Raw genomic sequence first — 22,365 nt, 5'->3', positions numbered from 1 at the left:
TCAAAGTTCGGGTCAACGACCCGGTCAACCTTTGACCAAGTGGGTCATGAGTTGACCCACTGCATCCCGGGTCAACTAGGTAGGGTTTCCGAGTTGACCCGGCGATGACTCGCCGCAGTTTTTTTTTTTTTTTGAAAATTTTTTATTTTTCTCTCTCCTCCGGTAGCCAATTTCTGGCGGCGCGTGCCGGTGCGTCCGGAGGTTTTCGGTGACGTGTAGTATACCGCCACGACCGTCTTCTCGTGCTCTACAATTTCCGTGAAGAAAGTTTTCCCATAAGGGATCTTTAAGTAAGATTAAAATAATGATTTTCATAAATAGAAACCAAAATCTTTTTTTTTTTTTTTTTTTTCTTACATAATTTCTTGATTCTAACACCATAGTGTAGGCTCTGATATCAATTGTTAGTGATTCTAAATCCTAGAATCATTTGAATTACCTATAGTGTATAGAATACAAGAATGAATAATGGAAAGAAATCAATCACATACCCGTTGAGGGTGAATAAAGTTCCTAAATCAAGGTTGACGCTTGTACCACGAATTATGATGAAGAACCACGCAATATGGGTCCTTCTGCTGAGATCTTCTACAGTCTCTTACTATGGGATCTTCTCTTTGTCTCTACACTAGCTTTGTGAGAAAGCAGTGCTCCCAAAATATTATTATGAAAGTAATAGCTGCAGGGACCGTCAGTATTCTATATATAATAGAATTCCTAAACCCTAATCCATTCCCACAATAGAATAGGGCTAGAAGTTTCCTAATTAGAGTGGTCCTTATTCTCTTGGGCCCAATGGGTCAATCAATATCAGTTAAGCCCACATAAGAGTCCTAACATTATGCTCTTCTAATCTTCTTGGGTTCCTAAATCCAATTTTAATTTTCCCTTCTCCATTACAACAGGGAAGCACAAGTCATGGCTGTCCTTCTAGCATTTCTTTTCTATCCATTTCAGGAATTTTGACCTTTCTGATGTCTCACCTCATGATCTCCAGGAGAAAAGTATCAATGAATACGATTTTTGGGAGAGAGAGAAATTCTCGAATGCCTCGGCAGCCATGGCCGGCGTACAAGATGAAAATGCAGGTGAGTGAGTCATCGTTGTCAAATCCTGGTATGGGTCCCGTAACCCTGTAGAACTTCAATTGGGTGAGTGAGAACTATGCATGGAAGGTGTTCTCATTAATCTCTCTAAGAGCTTATTGCTGGACTTGCTTTGCTCTGCTCTGTTTTTATCCGCTTGAAAAATGATTCCAACAGCAACATATTTTAGGCTGCAAATGACTGATTTTCTTTCCTACTATTTAAATGATTTTGAGATCTTTTTGTTGATTAGGATGGTCTGTTTGATTTGTATTCAGATTTACAAATTTTGTGGAATAATATCCTGGCAATTCCCTCTGTTTGGCCAACATTTGCACAATTACTGTCCATTATGCATATGCCCTGGAATTTGGTGCTCAAAGATTTGTAGGTCATTTTTGGTGGCGATGGTGCAGGGGCTGGCTTCGGCTTCTGCTTCGGCTTCGGCTTCGGCTTTGGCTTTGGCTTTGGTTTTATTGCCTCTGATAGCTGTAATTTTATACATCAAAGTATCAACAACATACTTAATCTACATTTAATCACAGATGGGAAAGAGAAGAGCCTGTAGCCACAAGAAGCAACACAAGGAGTAGGACCAAAAGAAGATCTGCACATGACCATGAGGCCTCAGCCAGTAATGATGCAAGGCACATCTTAAGCACAAGGTAAAGGTCATGGCTACATAGCAGCTTCAAGCAAAGACATATGGGCATGGCACAACCATGGCTTGGTGTAGCAAGGGTCTCGGGCAAGGGTGTGTGCAGCTCAGGGGGCTGGTGCACGGTGAAGGGGTTGTTGGTTATATTCTGAGATAAATGTCTAATTTTGACTAAGGCGTTGAATGATAATCACTTGTTCGATAGATGGTTTCAAAGAGGCTCTTCCATTCTTTTTTTTTTTTATTCTTTTTTGGGTGAAGAAGCACTTCCATTCAATTGCCAAGAAATGAATGTTCTTAGTAACCATTAAATGTCTAGGATTTTTTTATTTAAATCTTAAAAATTGGCCGTACCTCAGTTAAGAAGACTCCAGTGACTGAGTTAATATTGGTCTACAGACGCCACATAGAAACACCGCGACCCATCGTTTCATTCCATTTTCTAGGCATTTAATGCCTCAACTGGCATATAATTGATGAGGTACAGGTTTTGGGTTAAGGGTGAGTGTAAAGGCATTTACGTAATGGCATCTTGGTAATTATTTAATGATTTTCCTATGAAAAATACTTTTCAAACAAACATTGGAAAATTTTACAGTAACATTTTATTACATATTTTACCTCCTTGAAACAAACATTGGAAAATTTGTCAATATGTAAAATAAAACGGCCTTTAATGCTAAAAACTAAGCCCATAAAATGTTTACAGAACACTTACAAACTCACAAAATACTCTTAACACTTATCTATATCTCTATTTCTTTGTATATTTCGTGGTGTCCTCATAGAATGAAGAGATCTCTTTTTAAAGATGGCGGACACCAAATTGCAACAAATTGTAGTCGAAGGATATTGATGGGCCTTGATAGATATGGCGTCGAATAGGCATCCAACCAACCGATCATGACAGCTAAACGGCCTCAAGATAAGGTGTTCTTGTCTGAAAGAATGTGCACCTAATAAGGTGTGGGGTTTGTGTCAGAAGCTGATAAGCTTCGGTCGAAAGTTATGTTGTCCGTAGTTCAGGTGTGTGACTAATATTAAGCCACGAAAAGATTCTCTGACATTCCACGTGAACCCACTGTTTTTCAGAAGAGTCTTAGTGAGGTGAATTATTAAAGTGTCCACCCGTGACATTCACTATAATACGCTTATAGTGTTGCGTGATGCATGCCAAGAAGTCAGTCTGACTAGAGTGGCACTCGGTGTGGATGCTTGACACCTGGTAAGAATCAAAATAGCATGTCTGATTACCACGACACTGGGTCATGGTGCAATAAGACCTCTTGAACCCTCCCAGGGTTTTTTTTTTTTATTTACACAAGGGGCCTCAATATTCAGGCTTTTGAGCGCATTGACTTCCATCATCCGAAGGAGGAAGAGTGGAGGATGAGGATGAGGAAGGTGCAGGGTTGTCGGATTGAAGATTAAACCCGATAGCTGTGAGGATGCGTTTCTAGATCTGCTTATCAAATAAATACGGAAGACGACGCCGAGCAGCTTGAAACATGTTATAAAACGGCATCTGGACTACTATTAAAGAAGAAGGTGCAAGGGGAAGATCGGCACCAATGCCTTTTTTAGGCATAAAACGGGAACCAGTTAATGGTGAAATGTCGAATTTATCCCACCATTTAACAAATAAATGTCGCTCCAAATGAGGAACATAATTTCATTCTTCAAACTTGTCAGTAGTCATCTGATACTTCCATTGAAGGATCCAAGGTACTTTATATAAAATGAAAAATTGAACGAAGAGAGCCCGAGAATCCAGAGGTTGATTGAAGTCTTTAAACTTGGTAATAGACTACTGAAGAGTTGTAGGAAGGAACTCAAGTGAAGGTGGTCCCCAAGTGAAGAACCATTGAAGAAACCAGTTCGACACGCCTAATAAGGTATGTTGAAGTCAAAACTTCACGAACCAGGAATGGGTCTCATGATCGTTCTGACATAAGAAGATCATGTCCCAAGCTTTAATATAATTGGCATAATCATAAGACCTAAGTTTAAGGTTGGTGACATCATGAAATTTGCATTTGAATGAGGGTGAAGATCCCCATTCACGATCACGAATGATGTTTGATATAATGAGCTTGAAATAAGCCCGAACATGTGCAGATCTATAATTGTGCTGAATTTGAGCACTTTTGAGTTTCTTCAAGGATTCTTTCATAGAAAAAAACTAGTTTTATCGTCAGTGGATGGATGAAGGTGATCACGAAGGTAAAAAGTGGCAATTTCGGATGGAGTGTAGCGAGGATGGATGGATTCGATGGGAATGACTGGGATAAAGTTTATCGCTATGAATGGAGAGTTATTAACAGCTTTAAGGTTGAGGCAGGTGATGAAGACTGGGGTGATACAGGAAAAGGATGGCCTTGAAGTTTCCTAGAGGAGACAGGGACAATAGTCTTTTGCTTAGGAGCCCTGCAAAAATTCTCGAGTTAAAAAGTCAGGTAGATTGTTAGTATTACCTTTAATGAATTCAATACTAAAATCAAAAATAGAGAGCAGCGACTGCCATCAAGCAAAGATTTGTTTTGAAGCGAGGTTCTTAACATCTTTCTCAAGGACGTCTTTAGCCACTTTACAGTCGACACGAACTAAAAAATATTGATTAAGAAGATCACTTTCAAATTTAGTTATACACAAAACAAGTGAAATAATCTTCTTTTTTATTGTTGAATATTTTTGTTGAGTGGGATTCCAAGTACCAGAAGTAAAGCGTACTAATACTTCATTTGGAAGATTAGGATACCTTTGCTTCAAGATACTACCATATCCAAATTCGGATGCATCGGTCTCAACAATTTTGAAACAATCTGGTCGTGCTAAGCTTAAGCACAGAAGTGTTTTAGCTTTAAGCTTGATTTTACAGACAGAATTAGTATGTACAGTTGTCTATGGTTTAGGCGGCTATTTAAGCCTATTAAACAAAGGTTTGGCGTCCTTTGCTAAGTCTTTATAAAACTCAGCAATGTAATTTAGGCTACCAAGAAATCTTTGGAGTTGAGTCTTGTCTATTATCTCAATAGAAAATTTATCTACAAATTGAATAGCTCGTTCTATGAGAATGATTGATCCAAAAGAGATGTAATGTCCCAAGAACCAAACTTTAGTTTGAAATAAACTTATTTTCTTGGCAGAAACAACAAGTCCTGCTTGACGAATAACAGAAAAGAAAAGATTTAAGTGTTTCCAATGTTGAGAAATGTTCTGAGAAAATATAAGGGCATCATCAATATACATAATTATAAATTACGAATATTGATTAAAAATTTGATTTATAATGTTTTGAAATTCATATGGAGCATTTTTAAGTCCAAAAGGCATAACATTCCATTCGTATTGGTCGAATGGGATAACGAAAACTGCCTTATACCTATCGTTCTTTGCTACCTGAATTTGCCAGTATCCTGACTTCATATCAAACTTAGAAAATATGCTGGAGGTGTATAATCGATTGAAAAGATCCCTTTTATTAGGGATAGGATACCGAATCCATTTAAGAATCTTATTTAAAGGTTTGTAGTTGATAACAAGTCTGGGTGCACCTCTTTGAATTTCAGTATTATTATTGACATAAAATGCAGTGCAACTCCAAGGAGACTTACTTGGTCTAATAAGACCTTTAGCAAGAAGTTCAAAAATTTCCTTCTGACAAGTTTCCCTTAAATGATCAGGCATTTGGGCTACCCGAGCTTTTGTAGGAATCTGGTTTTCGAGAAAGGTGTCTTCATATGGAAGGGTAACAATATGAGTTTTCCTAGACCAGAATGCCATGGGAATGTCTGAATAGACTTCCTTTTCAAGTTAAGCTTAAAAGCTTTTAACTCTAACTTGAAAATTAGGGTCATCAATTTTTTGTTGTATGCTTTTTGGTTGGATTTCAGATGATAAAGAGCATACAAACTTTTCTTTGGACTGAACTTGAGCCTGAATTTCATTCACCGTATGAACCTTGGGAGGTTCGATGAAATGAAAGGTGATAGGGTGATTTTGAATCACTGAGTGAAGACCGACTGTGTCAATTTGTAATGGATACAACTGAGATAAAAATGGAGTACCAAGAAGTACAAATTGAGAGAGTCCTTTTACCATTATAAAAGGAGTCTTCAGGCAGTGTCCATTAGTACAGATAGAAGCATAGGGGAGTTTATATTCGACCTGCATTCTATATCCATCAGCAATAACCAATTTTTGAGCGGTCTTCTCAAAGTATTTAGAAGGTACAAGTCCTTCATTAATACAATTGATATCTATGCCTGAATCAATTAAGGCGATAGTTTTAGGCTAAACCCATGATTAACAATGATGTCAATCATCACATGCCATCGAGGAGTTTGAACCTATTGGATAGTTAAAATTTGAGCGTCATCAGAAGAAACTACAGCAAGAGTTGCAGAGGTACTAGTTACTATATTTTGAGTTGCTAGTAGATCCTTGAAGGAAGCTTCTTCGTCAGAATCTTACTCAATAACCTGTTGTGCATTATAAAGTTCAAGAATTTGAATTATTTGTTTAAGGTCTCGAACTTAAGTTTTAACTTCATTGAGGTCCTTATGAAGTTCCTGAATAGTAGGTTCTCGGGTAAGAGATGTGGTTTTAACCAGATTGATTATAGTTTTAAAGCTGTAATCTTGAACCGCAGGCTTTTGAGGAACTAGGCTAGGCCTAGTATTATCCTTAACTAAGGTGATGTACTCATGTAAGAGTTGAGTCTTAGTTGTAGGATCAGTGACTTAGTCAATGGTTTTTTTGAGAAATGATTCTTCAGATGAGAGAACCATCAAACCATTTTCTTTTAGCATAGCCTGATAAGGATCACAACTACAATGGGGAGTCTGAGATTTAGACTCAGAAGAATAACTATCGAACTCAAGTTGAGCAATTTCTTGATCTAAGTTAAACTCGGAGTCTGGCTCAGGGTCAGAGGAGCTGTATAGCAAGACCTTTTCTAGATTTTGTTTATGAGAATCATCAACTTCTAAAGCATTGATTCTAGCTTTAGTTCGACAGTTATTCTTATAATGTCCTACTTTTCCACATTTATAACAAACAGGTGGTTTAGTAGGAAAAGTGTTTTGAGGACGAGATTTTGAAAAGCGTTTCTTGAAGAAGCATTTAGGTTTAGCTTTATAGTGTTTTTCCTAGTATTTAAGCTTGGAAAACTTAGAGAGTTTTCTATGGGTTTTCTTGGAGCCTGGAAGATGAACCTTTTCAAACCCAAATTGTTCACAGAAATCTCCAAGTTCTTAAAATCTAGCTTGTCTCTCTTTAGACAGTTGTTTTTTAAGTTTTAGGTCTGCGCAGAGTTGAAGATCTTCATTGCATATTTCAACATCTAATTCCCTGTAAGTATATTGCTCGAAGGGAATAGTGCATTATGCTTTGCCTTAAGTCTATACCTTACCTTTTAAGCAAATAAAGGAGGTAGTCCATAGATGAACTTTTCTTTCCATATGGAATTGTTACAGTCCTCTCTAGAAAAGACTTTAGCAAAAAAGATGTCTCTATACCATCTATAATGAGATAGTGTAGGACAACGAAGATTCATAAGTTGTTCTCTTGTTCGATCAACTAGAATTTCAGCTGGTCCAACAAAATGAAGAGTTATAGTGTAGACCAAAGTATTAACCGCATCTTCTTGGTCAACATAAATAGTTCGCTGGGCAAAATTACCATCAGTTAATTGTTCAGTAAGTTGTTGCGGAATACGAGTCACAACATTTATAATTTGTTGTCTAACTTCTTCAGACAAATAGAAATCCGACCAACCATGAAACTGGCCAGAAAATTCTGTTGCTATCATTTTAACAACTTCAGAATCAGATGAATGATTTAATTTTACTGTTGTAGCATACAAAAGCATTTTTTTCAAAAGATTAATGATTTGGTATTCCGATAAATCATCCATATTCCACTCAAAAATAGTATTAGCATCGATGGAAAAATTGTCAGGTTCTCCTTCTACTTCAAATTGAAGGTCGACAGGAGAAGATCGAGGGTAATAATAGTTTGTTGGAGTGGTAGGCATAACTTTTCGAGCTTTCCTCATAACTTGGTTAAGTTGAGGAAGAGACTCAAGAATTGATGCCTGTTGAGGTAGTATAGACTGGAATTCTGTCTCTACTTGTTCTATTTTAGAATCAGAAGGTTCCACAAAAGAAAGAGTTAGGACCTAACTGTCTTCTAATTTTCTTTTAGATACCTGGATCTTTTAGAGTTGGGTAACAATCTCATCAAGAATGTTAGACTCAGTTTTCTCAATTTTCTTCTTTGAAATATCCAAGGTTGGAGGAGGTTTAAATAAGACAGACTGGTTGCTTCTTGGTTGAGAAGCAGATTCTTTTGGCTTGCTCCTAGGTTGAGAAGCAAAAATTGGCCAAATATGCTTAATTTTAGCATGAGAAGTAGACGGAGTAAAGACTTTCAATGAGTCTACTATCATCTCAATACGATCAGTTTGGTTTCCAATAGACTGAAAACATAGGTTAGTAAAGTTATTTTGTTCAACAACTTGATTAAGATGAAATTCAGTCAAAGGAGAAGAGGTATGGCTAGAAGTTTTAAGAGGAGCAGCCATCTTATTATTGCCTAATTTTAAGGCTTGAAAAGGAGGGTGAACAGATTCAAGTTCTATTCCATCTTTAGAAACATAAGTGGTTATCACCTTCTTAATCTCACTAACCTGATGAGGGCTAGAGGATTTATTAAGAAGATAAATTTTTAACCACTGAAAAAAATGGGAGATTTATTTGATGAGTTTCCATATGAGAAACCTATTTTTTATGAAGCTCCTACCGCTCAAAATCAAAAGGATTATGTTCTTCAAAAAGTTTTCTTTTTTCCTTCGTTCTTAATGGATTTGTATTCCTGAATTAGAAATTTCTTATTAATTTGGAATTTGGGTTCTTCAGTGATACGAAGCATCATGATTCTTGAAGGAGCTTGCATATCCGAAGGTGTTGGAGAAGAAGACCCAATTTCCCTATTAATTGGAGCAAGAGGAGGCTGGAATTGAGCCTGAGATTGTTCTCTTTGCAGAGGACCAAAAACAGGTTGATTAACCTGAAAAGATGTACGATTAGTACCCTAAAGATTTATGATTCCATAATAATTCTCATTCTGAACTCTAGAGGTAGAAGCACGAGAAGGTGCTTGAAATAAAGGATATTCAAAAAATGAAGAAATTACAGAAGAGGTAGATCTTCTAGAAGTAAATCTACGATCGAAAGTAATTTCAACATCACCAGAAGAAAGCTGAGTGATGCATGATGGAGAGGTTCTCATGGGTGGCTGAGGTTGAGCCACAGAGGTTAAGGTCCAAGAGTCAGGAAGATTAACTTCTGACCATCTGATACATCGGGGCACAAAAACTTGAGATCTTTTAGAATTGGCCTGAAAACAGACGGTTTGACCCTTTGGATCTATAACCTTAGCATTTGGTGCACAGGTGGTCATTGCCTTGTAATAGATACGATAAATTACTGCAATATTCTGAGTTCCTGGGAGAATATCATATCCAAAAGTCCTTAAGGTAATAACAGCACTATTTAATATATTTGGATCTGTGAAGGACATGGATAAATTTGGTTTACTTTGAAAATAGACGAGTCCTTCACAGAGGCTGGTCTCAACAAGACCCATTAGAGATTCATTAAAATTATTCATTCTCGCATCTCTAATGGCAGAAAAAATTGCACTATTCAACCCTGGAAGAGTTAAGGGTTTCAAGGCGACCTGAACAAGGCCGATGTGGATGAACTTAAATCCACGCTCTCTATGCCTCTGAATCTGGGAGCTGGTCAAAAGTTGAATATGCTCTTGATCAGAAGCAAGAGTATGAGTGCTTTCGCATGTCTTAATAACATAGTCACTATGAAATGCGAAAGTGTCTTTATGTTATACCTCGGATTCAGGTATTTTGGGAATGATATAATTATTTATAGCCATTTCAATATTACGAAAAACCACTTCTTCGGAATTATGGACTGAGTCTTGAGTCCTTTCGGATGTGCTAGCCTCAGAAGATGAGGATCTCCTTGAACTGGAGCGAAGGTATGAAGCCATGCTATAGAAGTTCGAGTCAATAAGGGGTTTTTGGTCAATATATCCTACTGTTAGTCCCGCCTACTGTCAATACCTTTTTGCCTTCAAACGCCTATCTACGACACACGGCTGAGTACGACTTGGGTGTAGGTCGACATGACTTGGGTATAGGTCTATACGACAAAGGGTGAAATACTACCAACTTAATGGTCCTTACGACTTTGGAACTTGTTCTAACTTGGCTCTGATACCATTTACAACCAGGATCAGAAGGAGGTCAAAACAATCTTGGATCTAGGCTACAAGGGAAGCTATCAAGTTAAGGAGCTGTCTTTTCTTAGATTGCAAATTAGCCAACTCAGTGATTTCTTGTTTATGAAGTTCTTTAGCATAGTTGCTAGGATATATGGTGACAAGATAAAGATAAAAATCTATATAATCAAAAGAAATAGTAATCAAATTATCTAATTAAACAAGCTCTTCTTTTAATTTTTTAATAGCAAACATAATGCACAAAATCAAAAGTAAAGATGATAAACTTACATGAAAGCTTTAAATTACAGACTTGAACACGAACAATTGTAGATAGCACAACACTCGAAAATGTTTACAGAACACTTACAAACTCATGTAAGAATTTCCCTTGCTCTTACATGAACAGCCTTTAAGGTTGAGGTAGGTCAAATCCAAGCCCATAAAATGTTTTACATATTGACAAATTTTCCAAGCCCATAACAGAGTTCGTCTACCTGACTTTTTTTAAAGTAAAATTTCACGCCAAAACAAACGGAACCTAAGTCAAATCCACCTATCATCCACCACTTGGAGGGCCTCTGTTCTGGTTAGGGGTGAACCTTGGGCCTGAAAAATAGGCCGGCCAAAATTTTATGGGCTTGGGCTGATTTTTTACCATGGACCAGGATTGGGCCACAAGTCCTAACACAAAGTGGGGCTGTCCTAGACCTGCGTAAGGATAAGGTACACTGGGATGGGCCTTGGCCTTCAAAGACTGGCCATCCTGGCCTGGTTATACCCCTATTAATGTGGTATATATACAACCAGAAATCAGCCACCAACACAAATCCAGCAAAGAGAAAGGGTCCCTAATATTTTTTGCTTTTGTTCAGTTCGAGATCCAGTTTAAATTTAGATTCCATTTGGGCCCAACCTGAATAGGCTTATCACCTCTGCATCTAATGAAACTTCTTGATGGAGATCAGATGAGTGGGTAAGCAATCTAATTGAATCTAACACCTATGAACATACAAGCAAACCAAGAGTTGCTTTGTCCTCATTGTGTTTGAATAAATTAAAAAGTAATTATAAAGAAATTGAAAATTATTTTAACAGACCTCATAATATCATAATCAATGTAACTTCTTTGGGACATAACAATGTGACTACAGAAGTTATATTTATAGGTATCAATATCTATATCGGTGTCTGTATCAGTTTTCGCCAATATTGATACTGATGCGATACAGATCGGACTGTCACAGTCTGGTCTCAGGCGTAAATTCAAAATCACTTTTTTGGCTGATACAGTTGAATTACAACAGAATCGCGAATGGAATTTCAGTCATCCAACAAATAAGTAGAGGAAAAATAATAACCGTAGATTCGTGGGTGTTTCTTTCTCCATGTGATCTCCATGGATGAGTACCGATTAAAACCCATTTCCCACTTGTGTCAAGAAATCATAGGCTTGTAGATAGGGCTGGAATAAGCTGGATATCAAGTGGGTTAGGCTGGCAGGATAAGTGGCTGGAGACTTAAGTGGCCAAAAAATAGTCACCAAATCAGTTACCTGAGATCAAACACTAGGATACGGACGACCTATCAGTTTCCTTCTTTTCAGGAAGTGAGGAGTCATATGCTCCCTCTGCTCTCCGACATCTAGGCTCTTCCCGCCATGTTGAATTACTCAACCGGCAAAGGCTACGGTCCAACTTCATAATTTGAGAGGTGCAGGGGAAATTTTTGGTTTATTGAAGAAGTAAAACGTTCGCCATCAAGAAACACACAATGATTTGAAGGGCCTCTCTCTCTCTCTCTCTCTCTCTCTCTCTCTCTCTCCTGAGAATCTATGTAAGATTCATATGTTCCTTCTGTTCTGTTGAGCATTGGAGATTCAACTCTTAAGATTCAACTTGGAATCCAAATCATCTTGCTTTTAAACTATTGGGTTTTGACACAGGCTTTATTCAAGTCTGTCATTGGATAACGAGAATGGAGTGGTTTGGACAAAGACTCTAGGTTGAGCACCATTTGAAGATTTGATCATCTTCTAGTACTCTTGTCTGTGTTATGTATTACGCTTTATGCTATTTGAAGGATAAATAATGATCTGATTTGGCATGCTTATTATTTCTTTTAGGTTTAAATAGATAAATTTGAGAAAATGTTCTTTGTGGGGGAGTGTGGCCCATATGCCAAGACACTCAGGGAGGGGAGAATGACCAGCATCCCCATGAAAGGAAAAATGATGTTTTTGTGGATGCTTTTTCATGCCCCACTTGGCTCTCTCTCTCTCTCTCTCTCTCTCTCTCACACACACACACACACACACACACGCGCGTAGGAACCACACTCCCCCACAGAAAATACTTCCCCTATAAATTTTGTTCTTAAATTTTCCAACGTCATAAATAACAACTTGAAAAAAAATATATGTATGTCCTTCACTCTTTTTGGTAGAAGTGTGTCTTAGTCCATCAAGAAAAGTCCATATTAAAGCAAATATTTTTGATAATCTTTTACTTTTTTCAAATATTTTCTTCTCATACTCATTTATGATGATGTGAAAATTTGTTGCTAGAAAAAAAATTATGATCCTATTATGTTTTTTTTTATTGACGAAAAATATATTGATGCTTAATATGTAATTTTAGCAATGAAAAATATATCGAATATGTAATATGTATTTTTAGCAACAATTTTCCATCACCAAAAATGAGATTTTTTGGTGACATAGGCTCCATTGATGTTAGATGCAACTTTTCTCCAAATTTCTAGCCCTCGAGGAGAGCAGATCAGGCTCTCGTACGATAACCGTTCTTGTACAGGTTTGATCCGCATAGTTAGAATCCACCCAAGGAAAACCCCAGTGGTGGATTCCATTTGTGTGGATCGAACTGTATGAGAACCTGATTGATCCACACTCACCATCGAGACCCAGAAACATAAATGAGTGTATTATCAATAAGTTTCATGCTTAATATGTAATTTTAGCAATTAAAATATATCGAATATCTAATATGTATTTTTAGCAACGATTTTCCGTCACCAAAAATGAGATCTTTTGGGGACATAGGCTCCATTGATGTCAGACGCAACTTTTCCCCAAATTTCCTACCTCGAGGAGAGCAGATCAGGCTCTCGTACGAGAACAGTTCTTGTATAGGTTTGATCCGCATAGTCAGAATCCACCCAAGGAAAGCCCCAATGGTGGATTCTATTTGTGTGGATCGGACTGTATGTGAACCTGATCGAGCGACACTCACCTTCGAGACCAAAAACATAAATGAGTGTATTATCAATATGTTTCCTTCATTGAAATGCAATCATGGTACAATGCCTTCCATTGGTAGAAGTAGAAGAGGAAAAGATAGTGGTCAATTGCATCCCTTCTACTAAGCTTATGAGTAAAAGATAACGAGATTGTGGCATTTGCATTCTGATGACTATTTTTTTTTTTTTTTCTGATCTACTCTATCCTATTTCATGGGGAAGGGGAGATGTGAACCAAGAGGCTAGGCTTGAACCCAATGACATCCCAGAGGCAATGGGCTTCCAAGCACCATATGCTACCAAATTTACTAGGCAGTTGTTCACCCTAGTTTAGGTTGATATGGAGTAGAAAGAAAGAAAATGATGCAGGCTTATTCTGAAATAATAGAATAATTTCTTGGACCTCAGATTTCCAATGGTGAACATAATTATATTGTAGTAGATATTGGGGTTGCTTGTACTTATGAGTTTGCATTGGCATTCATTGACGTATTGGGGACAGAAAAGAAGATGGGATGTTGGAAAATGTTTTCTTCATGTATGTTTATAAACGTTTTGGAAAGTTTTAGTTGTCTAATAACATGTTTATAACACCACAATTTACCACATGACACACTGGGTAGAGTTAAAATTTTGTGGACACATAGAACCGAAGGTTGCTTGCTCACGTTTAAATTTTAGTCAAAATGGAGTTTGGTTAAGGGGAAAACTAAATCTTTGAAAATCAATGAAAAATGAATTAAAGGAAAAAATATGAGTACAGTAATTAGGCCAATACATGGTATATACTTTAATTTGGGACTAAAATTTGACAATTGGCCAACTCTAGCTAGACCATGTAAGGTATCTTTTTAGTCATAATTGTCACATCAAATTTCCACATGATAAAACTTGGCGATCTACTGATACCTTCTAGAGCATACCAACCAAAAAGAAAAACAAAAATTTTTTTTTTTTTCATGCTGCTACATTAGAGATATCTTAGTATATCTATGGCCAAATTTTATTTGAATAACACTTTTGCTATCTTTTCTATGCCCATTTTTTCTTACCTTTATTTGCTATGATTATACGTCAAGTTTCCCATCCTCTCAAAGTTTTCCTTCAATGGTCGTGCGTTCTGATTCAAAAGTTTAAAAAATGGTTCCTAAAGTGGAAATTTAAATGGTTCTAAGATCCAACCACATGGGAGGTTAGTTAGACCTCAAAAATGTATCGCTCAGGTTCTAAAAGAAATCATAATTAAATAGAACTTCAGAACATCAATTTTTTTTATTGATGTGTTACGTTCTAAAAATTCAATAAAAAAAAAGTTATGTTCTAGAAAAACTTCAAACATCATAATTAAATAGAACTTCTAATGAGAAGGTTTTTAGGTCCCTTTTGTCTAATGTGTTTTTTTTAAGTTGTATTGTCTTGTTTCATTTGCAATTTCCTTTTTAGGTGAAAAATAATTGTCGAGCCAAATCATTTTGAATTTTATGTCATATTTAGTAGAAAAAAGTAGTTGTAATTGTAAAAGTGAACTTTGAATATATTATTGTTATTTATATTTTTCCTTGACTAGTAAAGATGCATCTGAAGTCAAATGTTAGCGGTTACACAAAAAAAAAATTAATAGGAGGTAATATTCCAAGTGTTTGAAAAAGCTTACAAGAGAGAAGGAAAAAAAAAAAAAAAAAAGTTAATCCTAAAGAGCTACTACCTACATCCCCTAATGATAGTACAACTTGTTTAGCTTAAACTTGATCTATTCAGGTTTACATGGAATACTGTAAAAATGTAACCTTGATCTCCTGATAGAGAGATGGTCTTAAATATCCCATTTATTTGATAGTGGAAGTTTTACCTAAACAATGTTCTGTGTTTTTTCTCTTTAGTGGCAGAAGGGTTTTCCATGTTAAAAATGCTAGTGTACAACTTTATACTGTAGTGGGACATAGATAGTACATTCACGAGTGTACTATTCATAATTATTGTTCACTTGAATAGTGGTGACGTACATACAAGTGAGAAAACTGAGTCATCGTTTTTTCTAACAAAGAGTACCGAGACTCAACAAATGATATCAGAGCAAGACCCTTGGTGAGTAAATGCACATTTTAGATACTTGCAGCCAATAGAACACCTTACCAAGCGATATTGGTTGAAGGTTTAAGTGCTATTAAACTCAAGGACTTGCAATTCATTCGCCATAGTTGTCTGCTACAAGTATTTTCTATAACTTTGTATTATAATGAGACACGCACAATTACTGTTCATAGCTGCACTATTCACAATTATTGTTCACATAAATAATGTTGAATAGTATAGTCGAATTTCTTTTACTGACGTACACATAAGTGAAAAAATTGAGTCATCATTTTTCCCAACAAAGAGTATCGAGTCTCATCAAACGATATCAGAGCAAGACCTAAGTTACCTTAGTGTTGAGTAAGCATGCTTTTTAAATACCTGCAACCAATATAACAAGTTAAAAATGCTAGCATACTATACTAGGATATGCACAATTACATTCATGGGTGTACTATTCATAATTACTATTCATGTGAATAGTGATGACGTACATACAGGTGAGAAAATCGATTCATCATTTTTTCCAACAAGGAGTATCGAGACTCAACAAGGGGTATCAGACAAGACCCTAGCAAGTAAACATGCCTTTTAGATACCTGCAACCAATAGAACACCTTACTGAGCGATACTAGTTGAAGATCCAATTGTTATTAGACTCAAAGACTTGTATTTCATTGGCCATAACTGTTTGTCACAAGTATTTTCTGTAACTTTGTACTGTAGTTGGACATGCACAATTATTATTCATAGGTTGAATAGTGTTGAATAGTGTAGTCGAATTTCCTTCATTGACGTACACACAAGTGGAAAACTGAGTCATCATTTTTCCAGCAAAGAGTTTCGAGACTCAACAAGCGGTATCAGAGCAAGACCCAAATATAACCCTTAGTGAGTAAACACGCCCTTTTAGATACCTGCAGTCAATAGAACACTTAAAAATGCTAGTATGTTTTTTGTAACTTTGTATTGTAGTAAGACATGCACAGTTACATTCATGAATATACTATTCACGTGAATAGTGGTGACGTACATAAAGGTGAGAAAATTGAGTATCATCATTTTTTCCAACAAGGAGTATCGAGACTCAATAAGCGGTATCAGAGCAAGACACTTAATGGGTAAACATGCCTTTTAGATCTTTGCAGCCAAAAACACCTTACGGAGCGACTGATTGAAGGTCCAAGTGTTAGTGGGACACGTACAAGTATTGTTCACATGAATAGTGTTGAATAGTGTAGTCGAATTTCCTTTAGTGACGTACACAAGTGGAAAACTGAGTTATCATTTTTCCCAACAAAGAATATCGAGATTCAACAAGTGGTATCAGAGCAAGACCCAACATACCAAACGATACTGATTAAGAACACTTACCGAATGATACTGGTTGAAAGGTCCAAGTGTCATTAGACCGTAGGACCTGCACTTCTTTGGCCTACCACAAAATGCTTTTTATTAGTTTTGGTATAAAGTCTAAGGTGTCTCTTAATAACATTTGCATAATAAGAATGTGAGAAATGAGACAACTAAAGATAAAAGATTGAATATGATGAGATGTACCTGATAAAAACAAAAAAAAAGGCTAATGGAGTGGCCGTGAAGGAGCCCAAATGGTGATATTTTTTATTTTATTTTTTGATGGGAGAATGAGTTGGTAAAATAAATACATCAGAAGAAGAAATTATTAATTATTCCACAGTATGTGGCAGCCGATACCATAACTCTATATTTCAAATCGGTTAACTAAAAAAATATTGACTAAGGTTGTTGGGTTGTGGCCTATATAAAGCCCATGTCAATAGCCTGACGAAAAAGAAATACCCAACCATATTTTTTTTCCCACAAAAAATGTCCCACTTTCGTTTTTTTTTCTTCCATTCCTAGGGTGTGAACGGTACAGTTCGATTCGATTCGGTGCAAGAATTTGTAGGTGAAACCAAAACCGAACCATTTAGTAAAACCGATCCCATGTCAATATAAAGCCCATGTCAATAGCCTGACGAAAAAGAAATACCCAACCATATTTTTTTTTCCCACCAAAAATGTCCCACTTTCGTTTCTTTTTTCTTCCATTCCTAGGGTGTGAACGGTACAGTTCGATTCAATTCGGTGCAAGAATTTGTAGGTGAAACCAAAACCGAACCATATATATAAATGGTTTTCTTATTTTGTTTTCTAATTTTTTATCCAAACAACTTCTTTACCTTTAAAATATGATGTAAATTGTTTTTTGTTATTTGATGTAAACTTTTTTTTTTTTGAAATAAATATTCAACAGAACATAAGTGCATCTCAAGGAGCATACATGCAACAGAGATTGTTTTCTTTTTCGAGGTTTGTATGCCATTTGAAGGTGGAGTTTCCAGTTGGAAGTTATGAATAGCAATGCTAATTGGATGCTGTAGAAACAATCATGCGGGTTTGCTCTAAGAAAAAAAAAATAATAGTATAGAATGCCAAAACTTAGGGAGATTTTGATTGAACAAGTTCCATAATTAGTATACTATGTGGGAGAGTTTGTTTAGAAGTGGCAAAACAAGTTTGTGTTTTTAGCATAACACTATAGTTGGGGCCATCCAGTTTGTGGGAGAGTTTTTGTAAAAGTGGCAAATCAAGTTTGTGTTTTTAACATAACACTATGGTGTATATAGGGGCATCTAGTTTATGGGAGAGTTTTTGTAGAAGTGGCAAATCAAATTTGTGTTTTTAGCATAAACACTATAGGTGTATTATGGACATCCTATCCGGTTCTTACAGGATAAAGAAACATGTTCACTACCACAAGGCAAATCAAATTCGTGTTTTTAACATAAACACTATAGGTGTATTATGGACATCCTATCCGGTTCTTACAGGATAAAGAAACATGTTCACTACCACAAGGCAAATCAAATTCGTGTTTTTAACATAAACACTATAGGTGTATTATGGACATCCTATCCGGTTCTTACAGGATAAAGAAACATCTTCACCATAAACACACACAAGCAAGAATTTCAAAGCTCTCCAACCCCCCTCCCTCCTCCCCAAATAATTTGCAAGGAGGTAAAGCAACATCACCTTATTCAGGATCTGTATATTTCTTGTAAGTTCCCTTCAACTTGCTTTCTACTGCCACTGAATAGAATTGAACCCTAGATATATAGCACAATCCCTATTACAAATAATGAATGAGAAAGTAACTAACTAATTCTTTATGACTTGTACATTTTTTTGAAGGAGATAGAATTGTCGACTATGATTTTTTAAACATTTTTTTGAACAAAGATTTTAAGGAGATAGAGAATTGTGCTTTAGAGTATTCCAGTGTGGAACTTGAGAGTTTCATTCCAAAAGGGGCTTTTGCTAAGGGTGCATCTTGCTGCATAAACTGCTGAAGCAGCAAGCATTGATGGACAATACATTATTGCCACATAATTCATCAGACCTATCTCTGCCATAAAGAAGGCCAAGTTTTCCATCCGACTCCAAATAGAAAAAGAAGAAAGGGGGAAATAATTAATAAATTCTTTGTAATTGAAAGGCACTGTTAAGATTCAAGCTTTCCTAAGATTGCCTTCTCCATGGCTAAAATCTGTTCTCCAGTGTATGCCATGTCTGAAATGGAGACAAAGTCAGCTCCCTATGAAACCCCCAAAAGTGTTGTTTAGAAATGAAAATAATTTTCACAAGTTCCAATCAGAGAAGAACTATGCAACAATGTAAATCAAAACATAACAACAAACTAAATCCCATAAATAAACAATGAGGCTGGAGCCGCACTTATTCTAACTAGCTGCAGTTCCCTCCCTTGGGACTACTTTCATGGAAAGAAATTTATCAACTATATTGATAGTGAGACAAAGAGTTTCAGGCTTAAGTTCAAATTTGCAGTGAACTTCTATCATCCAATCCAATACTTGAATTCTACATATTATCACATACACAAAGTCATAAACAGCTAATAGGGGGAAAATTAGAGGAAGAAGTACCTCCTCAAGCTTGTAAAACTTGTACAGGCCTTCCACATAGTCACCCATGGCTAGATAATTGTCTACATCTTGTGTGTCAATGTTGACAATGGGATCACTTGATTTATTGATTAGACCACAAGCATCCTGAAGAGGAACCAATAAAAATATGACTAGGAAAAAAAAGAGAGAGAAATCACTCAAAGGGTATGTCTAAAAATAGATTATGGAAATGGGAATGTAAAGCATGAGATATCTTAAATAAAAAATAAATAAAAAACTACTACCTTGCTTCAATCTGTTAGGACTGATGTGAGGGTCTAAGCCTTACGCCTTGATGATTTCTCGCTTGCATTGTTCTCCTTTCTTGTATCTTCTTTCTGCTCCTGGCCTACCTCCCTTGTTATATCTGTCTTTGGCTTTGCATTGAACTTCTTCTGAGCTGGTTTTGCTGGCACAGTTCCTTTCTTCTCCCCCGATCCATTAACAACTTTTGGAGTTGGTTTCTGACGGTAAAAAGGATTCATTATATAGGATTTTTTATTTATTTTTTATTTTTTGTGTTATTTCCTGAAATCAGATTTAGAAAATTTCACAGTTAAATGCTCTAGAGATTACCCTTAATATTCTCTGCTGCTGCAGCAGGCAGCAGCTTGTGCATTCGAAAATAATTGTGCACAAAAACTCCTAAAAAGGAAAGAAAGAGCGAATAAACTATTCGTAGAAGAGAACTAGAGAGAGAGAGAGAGAGAGAGAGAGAGAGAGAGAGAGAAGAGGGGTGTGGAAAAGATGGGTACCTCGTCAGGGGATGGGAGAACTCTTGCTTCGGCTTCCCATCGATGACTTGAACAGGAACCAAACTCCCAATATCTCCATGTGCTTTCCGATTATTTCCATTGCCCAAAGGGATCTTCCATTGCCCTCCCACCGGCAATTTCTGCACCTGCATATATCCATAACTCGTTAAGATCAGAGAAACAGAGAATCTGTTTATGGAAAATAAGATACAGAAATTAACCACAGAATGTTTACAGAAGATAGTATCTAAAAAGTTTGATCTAACCCAAAAGTAAAACCAAGAGATCCAGCATATACAATTATTCATAGGGAATTGAAAAAACCCCAATAAAATCGTGAAATCAATTGACAAAAGAAAATCAAAATCTGCAGATCCTGTCGTCAACGAATCTTTTCCTCAAGCATTAATCAAGAAATACATCAGATACAAGCCGATAACGAAAGCAAAATTTTCGGGCCATCATTGGAAATGGGAAATCCTGAAAGCCGCGAATCAAGAGATGTAACATAATGTCAATTTAAGCAAGGAAATATGAAATAGTATAACTAAGAGATCCAGCATATACAATTATTCATAGGGAATTCAAAAAATCCCAATAAAACGTGAAATCATCTGATGAAAGAAAATCCAAATCTGCAGATCCTATCGTCTACGAATCTTTTCTACCGGAATTAATCAAGAAATATATCAGATACAAGCCGATAACAAAAGGAAAATTTTCAGGTCATCATTTGAAACTGGAAATCCTGAAACCCGCGAATCAAAAGATATAACAGAATCTCAATTCAAGCAACAAGGAAATTCGAAAAATCTTGAATAGACTGCCCATGAAATACCCTAACATGCAGTGCCATAATACCTCTAGCTTGCTGTGTAACAACTGGTTTTGACGCCATTTATGATCTATCTGCAAAATGCCAGTACACGATCGACGGTTCCAAGAACGACGATGGTGGGTTTCGAATTTGCTACCCGCACGAAGATTGGATCGTTTAGACTATGCAGTCTTCCTTCCCCCTCTTCGTTCTCTCTCTGTCCCCCTCCTCTTCCGTCTCCTCCTTCTTTCTTCCTCTGTTCGCCGTCTCATTTGTCTCTCTCTTGTTAAGAAGGGCTTAAGGTGTCTCCCCAATCCCCAGACCAGCAACGGTCTTCTTGAGTTAAAATCCCAGCCGTTGGATGAATCCATTTTTCAAAATTCTTACGCTGGTTTCCATCCGAAGCCCACTTTCATAATCTCCAACGGTAAACTCTATCATACATGAAATGACCTCTTTGACCCCAATTTACAAAACCATTCCGTAGTCCGTACCCCTCATTGGTCCACTTCCCTACACCGCTTGCCCAGAAAACATTATCCCCAAAACTACATAGTCGCTTTAACAAAAGAGAAAAAAAAAAAAATCCTACATAGTTGCTTACTTTTGCCAAGTGGCATTATCTCCTTGATGTAGCACTACTTTGGCATAAGCTTGGTGTGTATAGAGTGGGAAGATAAGTGCTGCAATATTTTATTTTTTTGGTAAAAGTTTTTTGTAAATCCAATGCATAGCGCACTGGTTGCAATTTCTACTTGAAGAGTAGGGACCAGGAGTGTGGATAGTTTAAGGATTGATTCTTGTCACATGTGTTCATTCTCACACTCCTCCTCTAATGTGCGTGAGTAAAGTCCCCTTGGGCAAAGTAGATGATTGATACCTTTATTGGTTTTTTTCGTTTTTTGGTAAGCATCTTCTATACAAAAAAAAAAAGGATGAATGGTTTGATAAAATACGATCTAATTGAAATTTGATATATAAGCAAGAGACATTGGGATCTATCTACTCATTAAATTTATCTCATCTCTCATCTGAACTAACACGTGATGGATATTTATGTTGCTCAAAAAAGCGGCTATGTATAGCTTTTTTTTCTTTTATCCTTTGGGTGCCCAAATAGATGGAACCTATCCCTCGTCGTGCCTTTGCCACTTCGTTGTGGGTTGACATATCTGTACCCTCTCCCTCCGATACAAACCATTTCCTTTTACTAAGAATCACAATGGATTTACCAATGAGTCACGAAATGCTATGGTTCTTTCATATGATTTTTTTCTTTTCTTTTTCCATTTTTAGAAGTAATTCACAAGATCGTCCACCTTTGTTTCCTAGCTTGTTTGAAAAAATCAAAAGACGAAAAAAAAAAAAAAAAAAAAAAAAAAAAAAAAAAAAAAAAAAAAAAAAAAAAAAAAAAAAAAAAAAA

General features: G+C 36.5%; 1 protein-coding gene across 20 annotated transcripts in view; it reads right to left on the bottom strand.

Annotated features, from left to right (window-relative positions):
• Positions 1 to 15,556: 15,556 nt before the first annotated feature.
• The window catches only part of LOC122059935 (G2/mitotic-specific cyclin S13-6-like), a 10,290-nt gene continuing 3,481 nt past the window's right edge, over positions 15,557 to 22,365 (bottom strand). For 3 of the 20 annotated variants that reach the window (XR_006134160.1, XR_006134157.1, XM_042623014.1), the window contains one exon: positions 15,797 to 16,813. Coding sequence is in view for 6 of the 20 variants with exons in the window: in XM_042623014.1 (XP_042478948.1) it covers positions 16,739 to 16,813 (75 nt within the window). In the remaining 14 variants the exon portion in view is untranslated. The other 17 variants (XR_006134166.1, XR_006134167.1, XR_006134162.1 and 14 more) reach the window with 17 other exon arrangements.

Source organism: Macadamia integrifolia, chromosome 13 (assembly GCF_013358625.1).
Source record: "Macadamia integrifolia cultivar HAES 741 chromosome 13, SCU_Mint_v3, whole genome shotgun sequence".
Taxonomy (NCBI): Eukaryota; Viridiplantae; Streptophyta; class Magnoliopsida; order Proteales; family Proteaceae; genus Macadamia; species Macadamia integrifolia.
The sequence above is the reverse complement of the archived record's forward strand: the minus strand, read 5'-3'. Positions and strand labels throughout refer to the sequence as shown.